General features: G+C 38.6%; 1 protein-coding gene across 1 annotated transcript; it reads left to right on the forward strand.

Annotated features, from left to right (window-relative positions):
- The first annotated feature begins 135 nt into the window (after positions 1-135).
- LOC101849680 (hydroxyacyl-coenzyme A dehydrogenase, mitochondrial) lies at positions 136-23,371 on the forward strand. The gene is made up of 8 exons (XM_005094721.2): positions 136-381; positions 7,619-7,747; positions 8,205-8,362; positions 12,162-12,288; positions 14,808-14,897; positions 15,553-15,625; positions 17,278-17,394; positions 22,051-23,371. Exons 1-8 carry the CDS (start codon positions 265-267, stop codon positions 22,170-22,172), a joined length of 933 nt encoding a protein of 310 aa, XP_005094778.1. The 5' UTR covers positions 136-264; the 3' UTR covers positions 22,173-23,371.
- The last annotated feature ends 259 nt before the right edge of the window (positions 23,372-23,630 follow it).

The following is a 23,630-nucleotide window of genomic DNA, read 5'->3' on the forward strand; positions in this document are numbered from 1 at the left end:
ATCATAGAAATATTTGTAACACTTTAAAACAATTTTAAAATCAAATTTGGCTATGGTAACATTTTATGATCAACAAAAATAGTTTTATGAATTTTTACTGAGGCTACGAAAAAATATATCTTCTATAGAAAGTATCGATGCCGCAAGTCACACACGACAAAGTTCAAAGTTCAAAGTCTCTTTTCTTCGGTTCAGCCAGCCGGGCAAGAACTTGAAACCTGGAACTCTGGAACCTGAGATCCGACCGAGTGGAACGCCTCAAGCATGTCGTTTTCCTCCAAAATATTTGTGAGGGGTTTGGCAACCTCAGCAAAACAATGGAGTCCGATCAAAACTGTTACTATAATTGGCAGTGGTTTAATGGGATCTGGAATCGCACAGGTAAAATCATGTCCTTCAGACTTCAGTCCTTCAGTCCTTCAAAGTTCAGTCTTTTGCCTCCTAAATCTTGATATAGATTAGATCAAGAATCTATATCTATAATCTAGATCTAGATTTAGATCTAGTCTCTAGATCTAGATCTAGATCTAGATCTAGATTCTAGACCTAGATTCGTGCACTTAATTCAAAGACTGGTAGATCTAGAATCTAGACAGATTTGACTAGATTTAGATCTATCTAGATCTAGATTAGAGTCTAGACTCTAGGTTTAGATCATTTTTTACTTTCACACCCGCACACTAGGGATGGGAAGGTATCGGTACCCAGTACCGGAACTCCCAGTTCTAGGTGTCGGTACCGACACCTGGCCTCCAGTATCGGCTCTGGGAAGGAGCCGACACCAACGGTTAATACCGGCTCTGAAAAGGAGCCGACGCGTCGTTTTTTTTTTTTTCTTATCGGGCTACGGGAAGTGTGCAGTGTGAAGGCCTAGGCTAGGCCTAGCGGCTGTGACGTCAGCTGCACACAACGCAGCGGGTGACCTTGATACAGGACTTCAGATTCAAAATTGACAACCAAAAACGAAGTTTGCTTAAATTTATAATATGGCTTCAAATCAGGTTCCACTGTCCACGCGAGCCACTTTGTTTATTTTGATACGCTGATTCCCAAATTGAAATCAATTTTTAGCGGCGATAAAACTATTAAAAAAATTCTGCTTGCAAATTTTAATTCCACGCAGCGGCAAACTTCAATGGTATTTTGCGTCACAGTTCGCCTCTCCAATTCTGCCTGGTGTGTGTGTGTGTGGGAGGGGGGGGGTGCGGGAGGTGCTGATCGTGGTGTGGGACGCAAGACGCAAAGTCTGTGACGTCACCTACTGGAATCACTCCCGGTGCCAGTACTGGCGGTTCTCGGCACCAGACACTGGATTTCGCCGGTACCGCCCACCACTACCGCACACAGAGCACTGGGGTCAAACTGCAGTTTTTTTTGCTGCAGTTCACACACATAATGGCCACTAAAGCTGTCTCAAATCAAATATTTTCAAGAAAGGCAGTGGCTATTTTTATGGTCCTGTAAAGGTACATGCTGTTAAACGTAGAAGATGCATCTTTCTGATTAGCTGCTAATTTTAGTACTGTGATGTCATCACTTCCTGGGATACCCACATGGAACGACGTGTTTTCGGTAACCTATCGGATTTCCTAGATCTAGAAAAAAATCTAGATCTAGATCTAACCCCCGCCCCCCTCTCCTGCATTCTTCATCACTAATATACATTTTTTTAAAACAACAACTTCAAAGCAGCTCTACAAATTATAATTTATGGGACTGTTGGTCAGTTGGGAGGAGGAGAAGAGAAAAAAAAACTGTGCGGGACCGGAATCGAACCGCTCCTAAAATCATCGCATGACTTCAAACGCTGACACGCTGTCAATTCAGCCATCAGAACTTCTGAGAGCGAGTAGTAGATTAAGCATTATATACATAGACACTTCCATCTTTGGTGCTGTTCGGTTGGCTATACTAAGATGTAGTCACATGATCGGAGGGGTATCCTGGTCTGACGTCAAACAAGATGGGCGCCTTACCTAAAAGTAGTTTGCGTCTCTCTACGTTTAATCGCATGTTGTAAAGGTGGTGTTCGGAGCTGTTTTTACGGTCATGTAAAGATGGTGTTCGGGGCTTTTTTTACGGTCCTGTAAAGACAGTCTTCGGGGCCATTTTTACAGTGAAGCACGGCTGTTAAAATGCGACTGAAAGTGGTACTTTAGTTGGTGGCCGAGCACCAGTCTGACCTCCCGGGTGAAGGTAATAAATCAGTGTCAGTCGGCCACTCCCGTGCTTAACAACCGTGACGATAGCGATGCCCACCGCTGTGCCTGCGTAGATCGGTTCTGGTAATTTTCGTATCACTTTCCCTCGTTATTTCTCCCAATCTGATCAACCTAGAAGCCTGTTTATCATCTCATTTTAAAGATCATCTTAAGACTAACAAGACGATCCCACTTTCGCTCCGGAAATCTCACTGGTGTTATAGCAGTTACGTATTTTGCAGTACAAGTGTTTTGTTCATCTAATGTTGCATTTTGAATTATATTCTATTTTGGAGTTAATTATCTCAAAAGCCAAACTCAGATTTTTCTCTCAGATTTCTCTGCTTCACTTGAGACAGCAATACTTGAACCGTGTGAGCAAATGTTATTTGTGGGAAGCGAATGTGTGATTTTATATGATTTTTTAAAAAAGGTTCCCCCTCCCCTGTGATTCACTCATTTTTCTTCTTAAATATCGCGTTATTTTTCCAACACTTCACAGCGGATGAAATACCGTCCAGACCGCTCACTTAGTTTTCCTTCCCCGGTTCCTCCCCGACCATCCTCACCACCCTGCCCGCCCCGCCCGACAGCCCAGCGCGTAGTCATAAATCACTTGTCAGAGGGGTTAATTGGGGTGACCGCAGCGCCACTCCTCCTGTGCCGGGGCAGTAGTAAATATGGCGTTTTAGTGCGAATTGAAAGCCTCCTAACTCTGAAACTATAAATGCTACAAGGCCGATTGAGATTTCATTGTAACGTGCTATGTTTGACCTGTAGGCCGGTATAACTTGTTTTCTTGTAAGTCCGATTATATCAGTTTTACAAGGGATTTAAGTAAGTCTGTGATTTTCAAACTGGCATCTTCAATGTTTAGAACTTTTTCAGTTTGGATTTAGATTTTTCAATCCGGCCCCCAACGATTTAAACAGAAATTCATGTATCAACTGTGGTGACAATTTCCATTTACATGTGCAAGTTTCAAATGCACGAAGTTATTCTATGATTTTCTGTGATTTAAAAAAAATACCAACCCACCACTCTGAACATTCATCCATGCTGTTTTTAGTTTTCTTGCCTCTACTACATCTGAATTTCGTTGTCATTTTTAACAATATTTTTGTCATGGAGTGCCACACTCAACATGATCATATGGTGGGCATTGTGCTCAAACATCATCGCCTTCTTGAGGAGGCTGCACATGATATAGATGTACAGCTGGCCCATGATATAGATGTACAGCTGGCACATGATATAGATGTACAGCTGGTCCATCAATCTATGGAGAATTGCACGCCTGGAATAGGACAAAATGTGCATATCTACGGCAAAAAATGAAAGAGGGCTGGAAAAAATTGAGGAGGACATTCAATTGTTACAGGGCTGTCAGATTTTGTCGGATAATCCACGAGAAGCAGAGAGATTTGAGAGGAAGGGTTCTAGTGTACATGATCAGCTGTCAGAGTTAGAGTTTGAGGAGCTTATTCCAAGGTCAAGTCCTGCCTGCTCTGAATTTGATAACATCCTCAAACAACACAACATCACACCACAGGCCTACCACAGCCGTTCATTTATAGGAAAGCCACTGCCATAAATACATCACAGCCCATGTGTACAGACAGCTAGCATCATTTTTAGCAAAAGGAACAGTTGCATGTACACGAAATCAAAGCATAATAGACACCGCATTAATTGTTCTGAGAGAGAAATTTGTTCACATAAAAGACACCTTCAAAGATATCCACACAGTAATTGCACATGGAAAGCCAATCACTTTAGAGAGAATACCACTATTCAGTCATGCATCACACGATCTATGTCTTTATACAGAAACATATTTGGCAAATAAAAGGTCTGGAGTCGATAGTGCTGTAAAACACGTGCTACTCAATCAAAATCGATCAAAAGAAAAGGTCATCCCCAAACAACACATCCTTGAGAAACACTGCGTTCCTTGGATACAAAAATGTGGGTTTGGAATGGCCTTCCATTGTGAGCAAGGGGGTGATCTCATTCATGCAACCGTGGCCTAACAGACAAAGAAAAACACGTCAAAACAATCATGCAGTCACAACACGTCCAAACCCACCCTGAGCTACTCTGTCGTGTGCACCACCCATCAAAAGACGAAAGCTTACAGCGGAAAAATGAGATAATTCCTCCAGTCCAGCAATATTGTGTTCTTTTTGTATTTTGTGTTTAGGTTGTGTTTTCATAAGTGTATTGGCAAGAAAAGATCTGTTCTGTAGTTACATGTATCGTGGATATCGCTATGAAAAAACAAGGTCGCAAAGCAAGAGTATTGCAAAAATCAACTTCAAACCTGAATAATTACGGATCCAGAAACTTCGTGCATATGCCCCTTTTTCAGTACAAATTTCATTATGTTCTCAGTCCTGTGTGCAAATTTGATTGAATTCGTTGGGGGCAATCCTATTTAAATCGATGTTTATAATTGATTACCCATGACACATTTATCAAATTAAGTCCCCTTTTTGAGAACTTCACAGCTTTTAAGTGTAATGTACCATGTTCTTCCGATTTCTTCATTTTCTTCCTTAATATGTTGAATATTTACGTGGTCTTTATTAAAATATTCATCTTACATTAGCTTTGGCTCACTGTGCTGGTAAACTTTGCAAAAAATACAAGAGCGCTGCCGGTGTTCGGCTGATTAGGGAAATCCCCGGCGGCGCAGGTAAATGACCCCGTGACCTGGGGAAGCGCGGGCTTGCTTGCCTCGTTCCAGCCGAAACTAAATGGGCGCTCTATAACCGCTGTGACTTCACATCGCTTTTTTGGAATATTTTAGCCCAGTTAAGAAATGGAGAAGCATACAGAGGATTCGCTTTTTCAAAAGCTACACGAACGTTTCAGAACTTGTGGTGGCAGAACACTGTCAGTCAAGCAGAAGGCACAGAAAAGGCGACCCCTGCAGAGTTCTAAATTTGCGTCGGACACTCTGTTTGCTTTAGGTGTTAGCATTACAATGGATTCACAGACAGTACATTCAAAAACCATCTGTAAAGCTTGCGTGGACAAGATAAGACATATGGAGTTGTGGGGAGGAACTAAATGGGGAGGTTAGACATTTAGAAGGTTGCGATGTACTTTCTGACTCTAAAGAGGAGAAAATTGACTTTCAAAAACAATAGACGGAGAAAGAAGACAGGTTGTCGGAGTTACAGCACGAACCCCCTAACCCTAGGACTGGTATTTACTCGCACAACATCACACCGCAGGCATATCACGGCCGCTCTTTCACTGGCAATCACTGCCACAAATACATCATGAGTCGCTTTATAAAGACCTCACGGCATTTATTGTAAAAGAAACGGTAGAAAACAACCACAACCAAAACATAATTGACACGGCTTACACTCTCATAGAAAAATTCAATCATTTAAACAACGCGTTTCGGGACGTTCACATTCACATCTCACACGGCCAACCAGTGTCAAAAGGCGGACTACCACACTTTGACAACATGCATCAAAACTTACATGTCATTCTACAGGAGACACTTTAGTGAAAAGGTACTTCCCAAACACCACATTCTCGAAAACCACTACATCCCGTGGATACAAGCATATGGGTTTTGTTTGGCTTTACATGGGAAACAGGGTGGTGTACTTATCCATGCTTCTGCGGCAAAGCTAGAGAGAAGAGGAGCTGGGATACGTAATATCGAACAACAGCTGAAAGTTGTCATGCAATCTTACCCCGTCATGTCAAATCCAAAACTATTATCCAACGTGCCTCCGACAAAGAAAAAAAAATTGATACTGCAATCAACTCTTCACTACTCCAAAACCATCGACTTCCCTCAAAAACAGCAAAGTGAGTTTTGATATTTGACCATTTCTGGTGTATTTTATGTGAAATTGCAGGGTTGATTAAGTTTTGTTTGATTGGAATTTAGATGAAAAAATATTCACGCCAAAGGGCAATGGTAAAATATGAGCCATTTTTGGAGCGCTATATATATTTATCGTTATTTCATACAATTTTGCATCTTTCTCAGTAAGTACAGAAGTTCCCCCTTGTTCCAAACAGGCCAAATAAAATGACGATAAAGTCACCGATCGGCGTATTTTGCGAGTTTAATTGTCCTAAAAATGAAATGAACAATGCTGTTAGCGGGACACGGGGAATTCCCCTGGCCACGAGTTCATGACCCGGTGACCGGGGTCAGATTACAAGGTGCGGTGCGCTGGCTGCCTGCGAACTAAAGTACCGCTTTCTAACAGCCGTGGAAGACGCTCTTCTGTACTGAAGTCAAGGACTTTACAACATGGAAGTGGTTATTCCCATATGTCTCGCTATTCTCACCCCCTCGTTTTACCGGAAATGATCTGAGAGGGATCAGGGCTTAGAGGTTAACGGACATGACCCTGGGGGGGTCAGGGCTGATGCTCCACAGCGTCGTGTTTGTCACTCTGTTCGTGCCCGAATATTCACTGTCAGGGTTGTCAGTTTGGAGCCAAATCCCAGAAATTTGACTCTTTGGGATCGTGTCTGGCCCGGAGAATTTCATTTGGCCCTCTGGCTCTTTTTTTGGCTCCAAACTCCAAATGTTCAAGAAGAAAAGGTGAGAAGAGGCAAGAAAAAAAGAAAAATGAAAGAAAGAAGATGAAAGCTTTGATTGCTTGATTATTAAATTAGTTAACACAATTTAATGTCCTCGCCCATTTGGTCTGATTAATTTACAACCCTTAGAACTACCGTCGTGCAAGAGCATTTATTGTCTGTGTCTCGTTACGTTCGTACACGCTCTCTGTTCCTCGAACCATAATTTATTGTGTGCAAGCAGAGAGGCCTGCCGTTGTTAAGTGTGTAAACAAATAATGGTCCGGCCGCAGGCCTGTCCCACCACACATCCCGCACAGTAGTGTGTGTAGTGAGCCTTTTTTTTAAAACTGGAGAGGTGAAAAATGTTTTTTACATTATAATAAATTATTATTCGTTCCCAACCACATGCAGTAAGCCACTAAGGGCCTAGGTGATTTTATCGGCCTGCGAGAGGTCAGGGGGAAGTCCTTGCCTCACGCCCACACCTGGGTAGGATCAATTCTCGCCGGGGGGGGGGGGGGGGGAGGGGAAATAGCGAGACATGGGTTATTCTCACCAGGGGTGAGATTAAAAGTAGCATTATGTCAACAAGTGGACCCTCCTCTCTCACTTCGTGGCATCGTGCACAGCACGCCCAGTTGAACATACAAAATGGCGCCAACTTTGGTCACCCGACGCGAACTGCGTTTTTTTATTTACAAAGGATATAATATAGTATGGCTGGACAGTGAGCTACGGTATCTGAGAGATATGTGTAAAAAAGAGGGGTGAAAGGAGACATGAAATAACTGAGGTTGCACAAGATTCATTGTTCTTTAATGGGTATTGTTCTTTGTCCTTTCCAGGTGGCTGCTTCCACTGGTCACAAGGTCACAGTTGTAGATCAGACCCAAGACATTGTGGACAAAGCTAGTGCCTCCATTAAAAAAAGTCTGTCTCGTGTTGTGAAAAAGAAATTTCCAGATGATCCTAAGGTATTTATCTTATGTTCGTTAGTATCAGTTTTATACATCATGTCTCATATTTCCCAAGATGTATAATCAGCTTCATTCTAATTAAAGCAGAAATTCATTGCAAAAAGTAAATGATCATGTGTGCCCTGATTGTTTCCATTTTGATAATTACTGAAAAGTACCGATATACCTCACTTGGAATTTACTCGTTATCATGGAGGTCAACTGATTGTATGTAATTTCTGTTTTTGTGATAGTCATCAGTGTTTTCTAAATTCTGGGAGAAAAGGATGTGTTAATTAATTATCATAAAATAAAAGCAAGGTTTTACTTTGTAAAGTCCGAATGGTTAAGGTTAAAAAATGCCTAGATTCTCTTTGCTTTTTTTATTATATCAAATACCCATGTGCCATGACAAACACTAAAACATCAGGTTACTTCTCAAGTTTATTCTTATAATTCTTCTTTGTTTGTGTAGGCTCAACAGACGTATATTGCTGACACAATGGGACACTTGACCCTGCAAACCGATGCTGTTTCTGCTGTAAAAAGTGCTGATCTGGTGGTAGAAGCAATTGTCGAGAATCTTGACGTTAAGAGAAAGCTGTTTGCTACATTAGATGAAGCTGCTCCTCAGTGAGTGATAAGATTTGTTGTTTTGATGAGTGCTCAGTGTGTCCACTTGAAAATTGCATATATCAAATCAAAAGCTTGCAGATATGAAACAGTGGAGGACACACTATTTTTACCTCCGTTAACCTTTGTTATTTTCAATGACGGTGTTACTGGTATTATTTTAAGCAAATAGTTATTTTTCTTCAGAATTGTCATGGTCAACCTGTTCAAATATAACAGAAAGTACTTCTTGGTGACAATTGTCTCTCAAAATTGGTCCAGTGGAGTCCACTTTTAACGAGTCCTGAAATAATGAGGAGTCTATTATAACGACAATATTCTAATTCTAAAACCCTGGGGTTTTTTTCTTTCTTTATCTTTGCCAATAAAATATTGCTATAGCGCAACCAGACAAACACTCGAGTCAGTTATAGCGAAATATTGTTTCTGCTGTGCACAGCGCATACGGTAGGCCAATACATGTAAAACCTCACCAGTTGTTGGTGATCTTGCGAAACAAAGAATGGGAGAGCCCATATGTGCCAACAACAAAGGCCGGAATGAATGGGTGGGGACGGTGTGGCTTGCGCAGACAAGCGAAACACATCGCGTTATAGTAGTCTCCGCCTAAAAGCGCGCCATACAAAAGCACGCTCCACTCAAACGCACGTTTTCGTCATATGATGGTTTTTTAAACTATATATGATTTAGACATTCTAACGCACAGTCACTCCCTCTAAACGCACGCTTCGATCTCCGAAACCTGCCGACAGGTAAAGCTTGACAAAGAGAAATGTTTGCTACAATCTGCACAGCCTGCATAAGACAAGCATAGAAAACCTGATATTTGGTGAGACTAGCCCTCACGCAGAACAAAGAGAGTGCAGGACAGTGTTTTCACACCCAACTGTACACTGACACATAGATCTAGGACTGGTCGGTGAAATGTTGGGGAGTTGGGGGCAGGGTTGGGTTGATTTAAATCAGTTGATTTTTTTTATTTAAATCAACTTGATTTTTTGGATAAAAATCAGTGATTTAAATCACTTTTTTAAAAATTTATTTTTATTCAGTTTTTACATATTTCAACATTCAGAATTCCCTTCCTTGGTTTCATAAAATAGATATAAGGTTAAGTAGACTAATATAATCATGTTTAAAAGTCTGCTTTCCCATCTTTCACTGTAAAATAATACAGTATTCAATTTACTTTTTTTTCCATAATTGAAATCAAAGCTGGGTTGATTTAAATCAGTTGATTTTTTTTATATTTCAATCAACTTGATTTTTAAAATAAAAATCTGTGATTTAAATCACTTTTTAACAAATGTATTCAGTTTTTACATATTTGAACATTCAGAATTCCTTTCCTTGGTTTTATTAAACAGATAAGGTTTAGTAGACTAATATAATATGCTTAAAAGTCTGCTTTCCCCCCTGTCACTGTAAAATAATACAGTATTCAATTGACTTTTTTTTATAATTGAAATCAGGGTTGGGTTAATTTAAATCAGGTCGATTTAAATCAGTTGATTAAAAAAATTTTTTAATCAACTTGATTTTAAAAATAAAACTCAATGATTTAAATCACTTTAAAAAAATGTATTTTGTTTTTACATCTTTAAATATTCAGAATTCCTTTCCTTGGTTTTATAAAACAGTATATAAGGTTTAGTAGACTAATAAAATCATGCTTAAAAGTCTGCTTTCCCCCCTGTCACTGTAAAATAATACAGCATTCAATTTACTTTTTTTCATTATTGAAATTAACATTTTCTTTTTCTTTTTAGACAAACACAAGCGCGTGCACACACACACACACTGTAATAAAATGCAAGTTTATCTATGCATAATTACCCCCCCCCCCTTCCTTTTAGACTGTCTATATATATATTTTTTGTCTGTAGCCATAATTATATATATAATATATATATATATATATATATATATATGATATATATATATATATATATATATATATATATAATATATATACTATTATGTAGCAGATTAAGGCTTTCTTTTGCAGTTGCTTAAATTAATCATTAGTTAAAATAAAGACAATGCATTTTGCACTAAAAGAACATACTTTTAGCAACCAAAAATCCCAAACTGTGTCGACATTTAAAAAAAAAAAAAAAAATCTGATTTAAATTTAAAAAATCATGATTTAAATAAAAAAAATCGATTTTTTAAATTTTTATGAAAAAAAAATAAAAAATCACCAACCCTGGTTGGGGGACTGAAATGTTTTTTGATTGGTCACTGGAAATGCATCTTGGAAAGAAGGTGTCTGACTGGGGATTAAGTGACTACATGTAATGTTTAGTTAGAACAAGGCCTATGATGTGCAACACACGTGAATGCTGTAAAACACTAGATAGGCCTCTATTGGATTATAGATTAGTCAAGTAAGCCTAATCAGCTGTGCTCAAAGAACTTGTAACGTACTTGTTTAACGAATCACAAGAGAAATGTTTCTCTGAATGTAGAGTTTTATGATTCTGGTGTCGCCCAGGAATTTACGGTCGGGGGTGGTCGCTTGGAAAGCCACGTGGCCGGGCCGTCGTCTCTATGACTTTCACCAACAGTTTCCCCTTAACCTATCAGTTCCTGCCGATTACATTGCGTCTGTTTTTCTGCGCCGCCCCCCATTCAATGCCTTTGTATTCTTAAACGCAGTCGGGGAATCCTTCACAAAACAGTCACTTGTCGTCACATTATCGACCAGTGACCCCCACCCTTCAAGGGATGTCACGAGAATATCAAGGAATTGAGATGACTACGTCCCTTCCTCTCTTTGCACAGGTTCATGTCAACGCACGCTTTGTTTGCAAATTTATTGTCTAGATCTTGAGAAATTATCAGTGCGAAGATTCTACAGCACAAGAACGCGATAAGGACTGCAATGAAATATATTATGCTAAAACTAGTCTACTAAAATCAAGAATAATTCAAAGTGGTGTTCCGAGGTTGTGACATGCAACATTCAGACGTGAAAATTGTGGAAAATTAGGGTATACGCTGGGTAACTGTATTGTGAAGGTGCATTATTCATTATTCCCAGGTTTGCCTTCTATCAATCGTGCGATGATAAATTAATTGAATTATAGTAGCAATGGAAGGGGAACCTGCTTTTGAACATTGCCAGCAATGGAAAGATATGTAGGTGAAAAAATCAAATAAGACAAAAAGTTCGCGAACAAATAAATGTTATGGTTTTAGGCAATCTCTTCAAACAGGCTCCCAAATGCCATTTTTAACCCTCTAAAAGCACTAAATTTCAATTTCTTCAGGGGCTCCCCCACCGGGACTCTGTCCCTAGACCCCCGCCAGAATTTTTCTTACTCTTCAGCTTCAGTTGGTGGAAGCACTGATATTTCTAAATGAGCTCTTATTTCTAAAGTTAAAAGTACACGACTTCAGGTAAAAATAATATTTAAGATGTTGCAATATTCCAGAGAAAATGAAAAATTTCATTATTGTGTGTTGGCTGTGCCTTCTTGGTTATAGTAATGAGATGTTATAGCTGATAATCATTTTTTCATGTTTTTGTGAGGAACTTTGATCAGCTGGAAGAGTATATCTAGGGGCCATGGGTGTTTGCTGGTCTATTAAAGTATCAAGAAGTTAATAAAGACTGAAGCACCTGTGGGAAAGGCGCTCTGCCTCTGATGGTCTCCGTCTCTCTCTCTGCTTTCCCCACTCATTTCTTCTCATCAAGCATTTAGTTGATCCTTTTTTTAAACTGTACCTTACTTGCATGTGCTTGATTGATCCCTTCAACAGACATTCTATTTTTATTCCTTTCCTTCAACAGACACACTGTTTTTGCAAGCAATACATCGTCAATTCCAATTAAAGATATTGCAGTTGCCACCAAAAGAGGTGACAGATTTGGTGGTCTCCATTTCTTCAATCCTGTTCCAATGATGAAGTTAGTAGAAGTAAGTACAAAAGGCTTTTCTGTGATGGAGCTCAGTTGTCAACAAGTCTTGAAAGACTAAATAATATTTTGAAAAAGCTAATGCGAATGGAACATGGTTAAAACTATTGTTTTACCAATGCTTTGTTTACTTCTCTTCATAGGTCTGCAATGTCCCTGTGTCTTAACTCATTCGCTATGTATTATTTTAGGCTTGTGGATGATTTTTTTTTTTGGCAGGGCAAAATGAGATTATGACTAGTGTATAGTTCGAAGGTCTTTGGGGCCACAAATCCAAATAAATATCAACATATTTTTCTCCTAAATTTTCTGTATGAATTGTAGACTACATCTGCTTTGTTTGTATTGTGTATTTTTCCCCAGCTACTAATCAATACTTATATTTCAATGATAAGCTTGTCTTGACATAAGGTGACCAGGCATAGCATGTTCAAATTGTAATGATGCACTAGTTTCCTTTGAGTAGGGTGAATGTTATATCTACGTAATGAATTGCACGCTGGACTGTGGAATCAAACATTGCTGTATGCTAGGCTCTATACAGCAATATGACTTGTTTGGCATACAATACGTTATAGATGACACAGGCGTGCATTTGGACGAATCGACCCCTTTTTTTTTACAGTGTGTGCTTGGTAGAGTTCAGTATTTTTTCCTGGAATTTTCCAGCATTTCTTCGGTATCAAAGAAACGAATATCCCTCTCATTTGAAACTTAACTACTTTTGATTGAGAAAGTTGAATACACTATACCTTACTTGCTCGGTGCCTTTAATTATCTTCACAAAACCCTATGTTTGCTATAATGAACTCTCAGATTCAACGAAATTGAAGGCCAAGCCCAATGACTTCGTTGAATCCGAGTTCCACTGTATTGTTAGTTTTTTTAACCTAATATTTTGTTGTTTTTTAACTAAGTGAATAAAAACTTTGCAGGCAGATACTACAAGTACAAGACATGATTAAGAAATGAACAGAAGATCGTTTTTACTGAACAATTATTTTGATTTTTACATAATAAAATCATGAAGGGTTTTGTGTAATACAATTTGCATTCTAAATTCTTATACATAAACTCTCAGAAATCAAAAATGAAAACTCTGACATTTAAACAGTAAACAAGGAGTAATCTTACTTCTGCCAAGTTTCAGTGGATTTGCTTGAAAAACAAAAAAAGCATAACACACACAATTTTGAAAAAATAGCCGATAAAGATCAAACCAATAATAAATTTGCCTATTACACATTTAAAGAAAACTTGATAATTACTATTACTATAGTATTATCGAATGCATTTTGGAGCTGTTTTCGACTGCCAAATGATAGACCAATGATTGAGGAATGCAAAAATACCGAAAAATCTAAAATTGCCCCCAAAATGATTTTTTTTATATTTTTTTTAACCCCCACATGCCCTTAAGTTTTTGGAAGCTGTATGCGTTTTGCTTTTTTAATGATTTTAAATAGTGTAATGAGAAAGTATAATTTGGTCTCAAACAAAAGAATAGAAAGTGCTTTGCTTATTTGCATACAACGCTTGTTTTTTCTAAAAATTACATTATTGTATAACGTGGAGTCCACTCAAACTGAAAATGGTGAGTCAGAAAACAACGGTAAACCTTAAGAATATAAAATTCCTGATTTATGTTTTTCTTTGCCTTTGTAAGAAAACTATAGATAAAAGCTGAAACGCTCACATTTCTAAATGGAAAAGATTTTGATGGTTATGTCAACTAAATCTTCTCAGCAACCCTCATGTAATATCAAGTTTTATACGTTTCAAGGTAGCAAACAGTATCAACCTTGGGCCAAACTGTGTGTCTACATTTATCACTAACATCAATGGACCTGCACACTGTGTATGGGCATAGTGAGGCAAGGATAGTTAATACACGTCTGAATTCTGATGCGCGACCTTTGGTTGGCTGTGGCCTATTGTTTCTGTGAAGTTAATTCACGTAGACCCTACACGTGAACACATTACAGCATGTGGTATGTTTCATGGCGTCACTGGCACTGTGCTTTCTCAACTTTTCAGACTAGCACAGAGCACAGTACAATGTGCTCATCTACTCTTGTGTCTGTTCTCTGTAACTGTTTGGCAGATTAAGCAAGCTGACGATGTCGAAGAGAAAGCACTATGTGTACAGTCTGCTGCTCATGTTGCAGTTACCTAAAGAAATAGATCGGAAAAGCTTTCAAAAAGTGAAATTTAAGTCATACATGGCATTCCTAACTCTACTTTGTCAACGGTCGTCACTATTTGAGCAACCCTTTCTAAGCTGAAAACACGACTAAACCGAAGAAAATTCGGCTGTCCTGCAGATTTCAGTTCAAGCGGACTCCACCATTATCTATATTATATATAAATAATATTATATATATACAGGCCTGTGGAATTTTTTTTGTAGCATTGTTGGTTATTATTTTTGTGGCATTTAATTTTTTATGTTTCTGTACTTTGCATCAGTAATTCCTTTTTTTAAGTGAAGTTGTATGTTTTTAAAAAATCTTGCAACAGGTCATTAGGATTCCAGAAACATCAGAGGAGACTTACAATGCTTTAGAGGCCTTTGGAAAAGCTGTTGGAAAGAAAACTGTCCAATGCAAGGTGCGCTTTCAATACAGTATTGATTACCTTAGATTGATTTAAAAAGTGGTGTATAAATGGTAGATCTTGTAAATGTCTGAATTTTATATTGAGTGAAAAGCAGAACAGAGGGAAAGAAATGAGTGTCACTGTGTTTTGGTTTATTTGTTTATGGTTGTTGGTTTTTATAGAATGGCTTTTAAGGGTGTTGAGTGGGTCTTTTTTTTCCTCCTTTCTATAGTACGAGATATTATGCATTATAACTATAACAAGCTTCGTTGTTGTTAGGGGTTAATAAAATTTCTACCTCAAATGAAGAGTTGGTACCGATAGCTTTTCAGGGGAAATGCTGCAGGGTCTTCAAGAACTTTTACACTCTCTGCGTTGATTTTTTACTTTGACAGAGGAATGGATGTTAGAAGTAGAGGAAGAGGTATGAAGAAGATGTGAAGAGCTGAAAGACGCAGAATTAAAAGTATGTGTAGTAAGCGTGAGACTCTGTGTTTGCTAATGAAATGTCAATAACACTTCAATGTTATAACAGGTTGTGTTGTGTAGCAAATTGTGCGTTGACCTTCTCCTTTCTACATCTGCATTTTTCACTTGATTGTGACTGAAAGTGAAAGGCTTTTAGGGAGTGATTATTTTTTATTTTTTTTACCTTTTCATTTCTCAGGATGAAAAAGGTTTCATTGTCAATCGCCTCCTCGTACCTTACATGGTGGAATCCATAAGACTGGCTGAAAGAGGTAATATTTGCAACTGAGGTTTTGATAGAGAATTGTGCTTGACTTAATTTTAATGCAGTTGTTTTACTTTTAGATTAAATTTTTCTTCTTGCACCATTTCTTTTTCATGGTCTTTGGTGGCGTGCAATGTTAAATGAAGATATGGTGCTTATTATTTTCAGATTATTTCTGCCAATTTTTGTCTTTCATTCAAGCTTATTCTGCCAAGCTGACAAACGCTTAAAAAAAAATTCACAGCAGTTTCGAGACTTCTTGTCAGCGTAACTATTTTGAAATAGTTATTCCGAAATTTGAATTCTGACTAATTTTTTTAAGATAGCCGGTTTTGCTTCCTTTTTTTCACACGTGGGTAACTAATCAGGTTTTTGATTTAGCAAATAAAAAAATTTGGCGTAAAAAATGAAAAAAGGCATTTTGTCAGCTTATGGCAGTATATAAGCTACTGGTATTTTGAGATTGTTACAGATTTGTCTAACATGGGAGGTGGAGTGATGAGCCCTCTCATGCTTTATGGGAAGAATTATCCTTCTATCTTTGCCCAGTGTGTTACATGGCGTCAGTTGGCTAGTGCTTATGCAATGGGACCCGGAATCGTAAGATTGGGGGTACGGGGGTTCGAGCCTCATATCGGTCCGACTTTGTGTCCTTAGGAAAGGCACTTTACACAAATTTCCTCTCTGGCTCGGTCCTTTCGAAGGTAGATGTTAAACTCGGAGGTGCCTCCTCGTAAAAAACTTAACTTAACTTTGATGGAGCGTTAAACTAACCATTTCACTTACCAGTGTCTTGTGTGGTTTTGATACGACTATTATGTGCAGCACGCATGAATGCTGTAAAACACTAGATAGGTCTCTATAGGATTAAAAATTTGTCAAGTTAGCCTAATCAGCTGCACTCGAAGAACTTATTACATAGGCCTACTTGTTCAACGAATCACAAGAGAAAGGTTTCTCTGAATGGAGGGATCTGTGATTATGATGTTCGTGAATTTACGGTTGGGGGTGGTCTCTTGGAAAGCCACGTGGCTGGGCTGTCGTCTCTATGACTATTATCAACAGTCTCCTTTCAGGCTATCTGTTCCCAACATTTCATGGTGCAGTGCGTATCATTTCATTGGGTCTGTCTTTCTCCCCCCAACCCCACCCATTCAACTCCTTCATATTCTTAACCACAGTCGGGGAATCTTTCACAACAGTCACGTGTCGTCACATTATCGGCCAAAGTGACCACCCACCCCAAAGGGAGGTCACTAGAATATCAAGGCAGTGAGATGACTGCATCCCTTCCTCCCTTTTCAAAGGTTCATGTAAACGCTCGCTCCGTATAAACACACCCTAAGGAGCTCTCCCGAGCACCGTACGTTTTGGCGGAGACAACTGTACACCAAAGCAAAAGCACTTACAGACAGGCACAAATATCATGAACACAGAAAACTCGAAATCACGGATAGCTCATCGTACAATTTGCCATTCCCCTGCTAATACTGATACCTCTCTGATTAGAAAACAATCTAGTTTACCCGAATTATGGATGTATTGAACACATTTTCAGTCCATGATTTGTTCGAATTATCCATCATAATCCATGCCTGACTATACTAACTTCAAGAACAAAATATTGTAAGTTGCATTATTTCTTACTTGCAATTGCAGGGGATGCATCAACCCGCGACATTGACGTTGCCATGAAGCTTGGTGCTGGGTACCCAATGGGACCCTTTGAACTGTTGGACTATGTGGGCCTGGATACCATCAAGTTTATCTTGGATGGTAAGTACTTTTTAGTATCAATGAATTCAAAAAAATAAAAAAATTTTGGGTTAAGTGTTTTATGGTGCTTGCAACTGTATCAGGTCATATGAGGTTGCGGGACACCTTGAACATTTTCAGTTGGTAGGAAATTCTAAATTTTGCAGGAGTGTAGACCGAAGCCTACTCTTTTCAATTTTTTACCACCAAGGGATCTTTAATGTGCTCAACTTGCACACGTGACTACTGTGATTTTTCGTCCTTGTCCAAGAAGGCTAGATGTAGCTCCTTTCCTACTGTAAGATCAGGGGTGTGGCTGAAAGACAGCAGTAAGAAAGGGCCAAGGAGTAGCAGAAGAAAGGCTGCAGAAAGAATCAGGAGCCCAGAGGAGGGAGCAGAGGGAGTGGGGGCAGAGAGTGAAGACGAAAGTAGACAACAGAACGTTGCTTGAGAGCAGGAGGTGAAAGGAGACAATTTAAAGAAGAAAAATTTCAGTTGCTATCCAGATTCGAACCCGGGACCTATTGAATGAGAGGCAAACACTTTTATTTCTAGGCAACGAGAGCCCATCTGTTAGTGAATGACCAAAGACGTACTAAGATAAATGGAAGAAAGAAAGCTGTTAAAATCAAATATATCCCTCTCAGACTGAGCTGTCCCTGACAATTGCCGTAACTCTTTCCTGACGTAGTTCTTTTTCTTTTTTTTTTTGCGGTCTAGACGTAAGTAACTTGTGGCACGATTTGGCTACCAGGTAGTGTACAAAATAACTTCATATAAACATAACCATCACTCAAAACGTAACATATTATATATATATATCAAATTGAAGGAAGTGGAATGAGGAATACATCCCAACATAAAATAAAGATTAATTTTGAACATAAGTATGCATTATAAGGGTTAGAGATGGCGATGGTGATGTGAAAAATAAATTTTGACGGAAAATATTACATTCACCAAACATGTGAAAGCAAATCAGCATAGCTATCTTATCATATACAGGCCAAGAGCATAATCCATTAATTTCTGAATGCGTAACTTTTTATTTGAAAGCAATATTCCAATTTTTGTTTAGTTATAATATTATACTGAGTCCGGTTACATCGTTTTGTTGATGCAAGAACTAATTCGCTCGTTTCCCACCAAACCCACGCTTTGACAAAGTGAAACTAGATGTTTTCATTTCCTAAATCCATTCCAAGTTTTCAATAATAATAAAAAGTAATTATAAAAGACAGATTGTGTTAAAACAAAACAATACTGAGGCACCCGTTCACAGCTGATATATCGGCGATACGTCCAGAAAGAGTTATTCTCCAAGTTCCACAGAGTGAGTTGGATAGAATGGTGCGGTATGAGTCATATTTTAAAAAGTTGTTACAAATACTGATGGAAAGAATGATTTGGAGTTCTCGTGATCCAAACAGTTCTTCTGAAAATAATGGTAAACCAAAAACAATAAAATCCTTGATTTCTTATTTTCTGTTTCCCCACTCCTACCCCTGCCCCCTCCTCTGGGCTCCGGACTCTTTCTGCAGCCTTTCTACTGCTACTCCTTGGCTCTTCCTTACTGCTGTCTTCCAGCCATACCCCTGATCTAACATCTAGCTACCCCCCGGGCGGTGCTACTGACTGAAGTGTCTTTAGACCATTCCCAAAGGGGTGACATTAACCATGTTCTTGTGCACAGTAGAATTGTAATTCTAAATGGGCTGATTCATCAATGTCATGCTCATAAGTGCCTGAACTGCAACAGGGAACTGCTGCTTTTTCTTTCCTAATCTTTACTATCGTCATTTTTCCTCTACTTCTTTTGTATGTTTGTCACACTCTTGTGACCCGCTATTTCCGGGGTGCCTTGATAGTCGAAGCAGACTTTGTGCTGTTGAAGCAAGAGAGGTGAGCAGAGTAAGTCTGATTCCCTGTAAGGAACTCTCTGTGAACAACCAACCTTTGGCGTTTATATGACCTTGTGCAGTTGCGAGCGCCATAAAAGCTCTACTAAAACTATCACCTAGTCTTCTCGGATAAGGACGAAAAATCTCTGAGCTCCTCCTATGTGCAAGTTGCACACATTGAAAAACCCTTGATGGTCTAAAATCGATAAAAGTAGGCTTCGGGCTCGGGTGCCACCTGAGCAAAATTAAAAATTAATTCCTTCCAAACTAAAAATGCTTAACTCATGTGAGCCTGAGCTATTTTTCACCCAACAACCATCGCAGCCTGACAGTTTTGGGGTATATTGAATCGTTGACCGCAAAAAGACTGTGAAGGGTAGAGGTGGGCAAAATCTGGTTAATCTACAAGAATAACCGGATAATTCTCAATAAAACATTATCCGAATTCAGACTCTTAACTTTCTTTCCTGACCCGTTTGCCGAAGTGGGTGCACCCATTTGTTGAAGTGATTATAAACCATTTGCCGAAGCGGCTCATATCATATTATTTGCCGAAGAGGTGCACTAACAAAATATCCGGATTTTGCTAAAGCGACTCATTGCCCAGCCCTAGTGAAGGGTACCATAATAAAAAGAATGCAGCAAAAGAAAGAAAAATGCTTTTGCAGAATAAGAAAACTGTGTCTAATATGTCCGAATAGGATTTATTTTATCAATATTTTGAAATGGCAATGGGTCAACTGTTGGCTTGACGCTTTCTGTAGCCTATTAATGAAGAGCACGGGAGATATCGATTGGTGATGCGCATCCTGTAAATACACTGGAATAGATTAAAAGTGAATGAATGTTCTGTGCACTCATGTTACCTTATGCAGTTGGGAGCGCTGTTAAACACTTACCAAAACAAAACAAACAAAAAATCTTCACCAGCAACCCTAAAGGAACGCGAGATATCGATTGGTGATGCGCATCCTGTAAATACACTGGAATAGATTAAAGTGAATGAATGTTCTGTGCACTCATGTTACCTTATGCAGTTGGGAGCGCTGTTAAACACTTACCAAAACAAAACAAACAAAAAATCTTCCCCAGCAACCCTAAAGGAACGCAGATCATCCAAGTCTTTTGTGCTTCAAGATGGTGAAACAAAAGACATCACAAAGATTGGAAAAATGTATGTCATACTGAACATCTGTATGACAAACAAGATAATAACACCTGTATAATGTGTGTGTCGATATGGGCCAAAGGAAGGCATTGCCAGAGTAGTTTGCCTACATATATATACACACATCAATAGCCCTAGAAGTAGATAGAAAGGATTTGAGAATTATTAGGAATCTTAATGGGGACCAAATCCCTGCTGTAAAAATTAAGTTATCATATACAATGAAACAGTTCTTAAAAATATAGAAGACAGCTCGGGTCTTTAAAAGTAAATGGGGAAAATATCAATATCATCAAGTATGCCGATGACAGAGTTTTAATTACAATTACAGATTTTTAAAAGTACCTTCAATTGCTTCTTGATACTGTTGTGACGGAAAGTGAACACATGGAGTTATTTTTAAATGTAAGAATAACAATGAGTGGTAATCTAAAAAATCTGTAAATCCTATTTGTAATCTCATAAGCAAAGGTGAAAGATCAAACGAGTTCCTAAGATTTATCATTACATACATCGCTCAGTCAGGCGGTTCACTGAAAGTGCCAAAGTAAACACATTCTTTGTTCGTTTGTCAGACAGATGTTCAGTATGACATACATTTTTCAAATCTTTGTGATGTTTTTACTCAGAAAGCTTTTCATTTTAACTTCACATCTTTTCTCTTTGCTTTACAGTCAATTTACAGAATATTTCTCTTAAAATTACAGTATAACGCGACTTTGTCAAACACAGAGTATCCGAAACCATGCATCCGGTGAACTGTGCCTACAGTCATGTTTTTTGTTTGTTTTTTTCTTTATCTTTGTAAGAAAATGACGCGAAGCTCGAACACAAACACAAAATAGTCAAACTAATTACTCCACCATAGAGGTCTAAAGTCAATGTCCTTTGAGGTGCACTTCAGACAAAATTTAAACACAGAAAAAGACAAGGTCAGTAAAATAACCCCCTCAGAAGCTGCTAGCTGTGCTTTTTTTTAGCGCACTCCTCGACACGCATGCCCTGTACCTGTGCCCAGGTCCTAGGCCTTTAAAACGAGTGAAAGGAAAGGTTGTGCTTCACACAATCTGCCGTCCCACCCCTCTGCAAAGGACTGCACACTTGGTGGAAGAGGCAGGGAAGGGCTGCATTGTTTCGTCTGCACATTGTTGATTACCGTTGCGACATGCTTATCTAGTCACATTTTTAATGTGTTGGATGTTTGAAAAGCACCGTTCCATTGGTGCAAACTAAAGACCACTCACACTGGCCCACGCAGTTAAACTGTCTTGGTACTGGTGTAGTAGGCTCGTTACTGATTGAACTCGAAAGTGTTGCTCCTCGTGTTGCTCGTTTTCGATTTGTCAATTTCAAATTATCTCAAATTTCAAATTCAAGTCAATAGGCATAGATCTAACCTGTCTGATCAAGGACAATGGCCGAAAAAAGAAAAATCTGTTCCAGCCCGACGTTTGTTGCTCCCCTTGATTCTCTGACACAGCCGATGCCATAGCCCTGTTCACGTGTCCCTCGAACTACCGAGGCCGGTCCCAATGAATTCGAGCTATCTGTGTTATATTGTAGGTATATATATCTGATCACTTTATGTTGACCATTTTCTTCTTTCAGGCTGGCATGAAAGTGATCCCACCAACCCTCTGTTCCAGCCATGTGAGAGTTTGAACAAATTGGTGAAGGAAAACAAATTTGGCATGAAGACAGGAGAAGGGTTCTACTCTTATGACAAATAAGTTGCTCAGGGAATGGTGTGCTTGTTTGAACTGTTAAAAAATGAGGAAAGAAATTTATGGTGAATAAGTGAACAATTTTTTTAGACTTGGTTGTATGGAAAACAATATCAGGTTCTGTGGATGTCTCTCATTTCTTTGTTGCAGGATCAGTTGGGGGGGGGGGGGGGGTAAAAGTTGTGCTTTCTGTAACAAAAACAACACACACGTGTTCGTACTTAGAAGCATACTTTATTTTGTTACCGAACTTTTAAGTAACTTTCTTACTTTCGGAATGTAATCAATGTCAATAGTCTTTTCTTGGTTGTGGTAAATATTACCTTTAAAAAGATATTTGATAACAATTATAACCAAATAATATACATAACCAGGGTTTGTTTTGATTACTTGTAGTTAGACACAATCATACAACATCATAATATTGTTTAATGGCAGCTTAAACTAATTATATCGATCCTTTTTGTGTGGGTTTTTTATTTTTAAATTCAGTTTTAGGTTCTACTGTCTGAATTCGGCTATTTGTTTTAAAAGAATAATATTTTGAGTGTGTTCTTTGTTGCTTAGTCAAAGACAATTTACCTGTTACTCAGTACCAAAACTATCTTGTAGTTACTGTGATACTTTTTTTGTTGAGTTATTTTGATTCTGGGTGGAAGGTTCCATGCCCTATCAGTATTGAATTGATATGAGGATTAGAGAATAAGTCTCATGGTGGAACTGATGATTTTGTTTTTGTTTTGATGTGATAGATGGTGGGGCTGTGGAGGTAGCAGGAAAATTTGTAGTTTTGTAGTGCTGTTGATTACGTTGTCGAAGCTGTAAGCACAAAAGTGGTGATGTTAATTGTTATGACCATTTAGAGCTGGAAAGATAAAATAGCCTTTCGTATGTTATGCAGACCAATTCATAGTATAACACAGTCACTGATGTACCATGTACTGATATTTGTTTGTTAACTACAAAGGAGAGTGGTAAATGCACAGCTTGTCTTGCATTGAGATGCTCACATGCTGGTGTAAAGCCACTCTGCGGGTCTTTCCATGCCTGTTGCTTTGTAAAAATGTGTACTTCATCTACCTGCCTAGAATGTGGTGAGATCGGGAGATGTGTCGGGTTGCCTTCACTGTGAGTGTGATATTGTTCTAAATGGTTAAAGGTTTTTGGAAATGATCAATAAAATTGATGAAATGTTATAAAGCTCACTTTTGTTTGTTGATTGTCATTGATTTGTTTGTCTTTTTCCATTTTCTCATTTAAAAGCTTTTAAGAATATTAAGATCACATCGACCTATGCAAATTAAATGATTTTTGCTTGTCCAACAGACATCTCTTTACTCATAAAAAAAGCTAAATTTTGAGTATGAGCCATTTGTGTACATGTATTTTTAGCAGGCTCATTTCTAAAATTACAGATAAAATCATGGATGCATAAATTCTTTTGGCCTTCCCCAACCATACAGT

This window comes from Aplysia californica, unplaced genomic scaffold, assembly GCF_000002075.1.
Source record: "Aplysia californica isolate F4 #8 unplaced genomic scaffold, AplCal3.0 scaffold00088, whole genome shotgun sequence".
NCBI lineage: Eukaryota > Metazoa > Mollusca > Gastropoda > Aplysiida > Aplysiidae > Aplysia > Aplysia californica.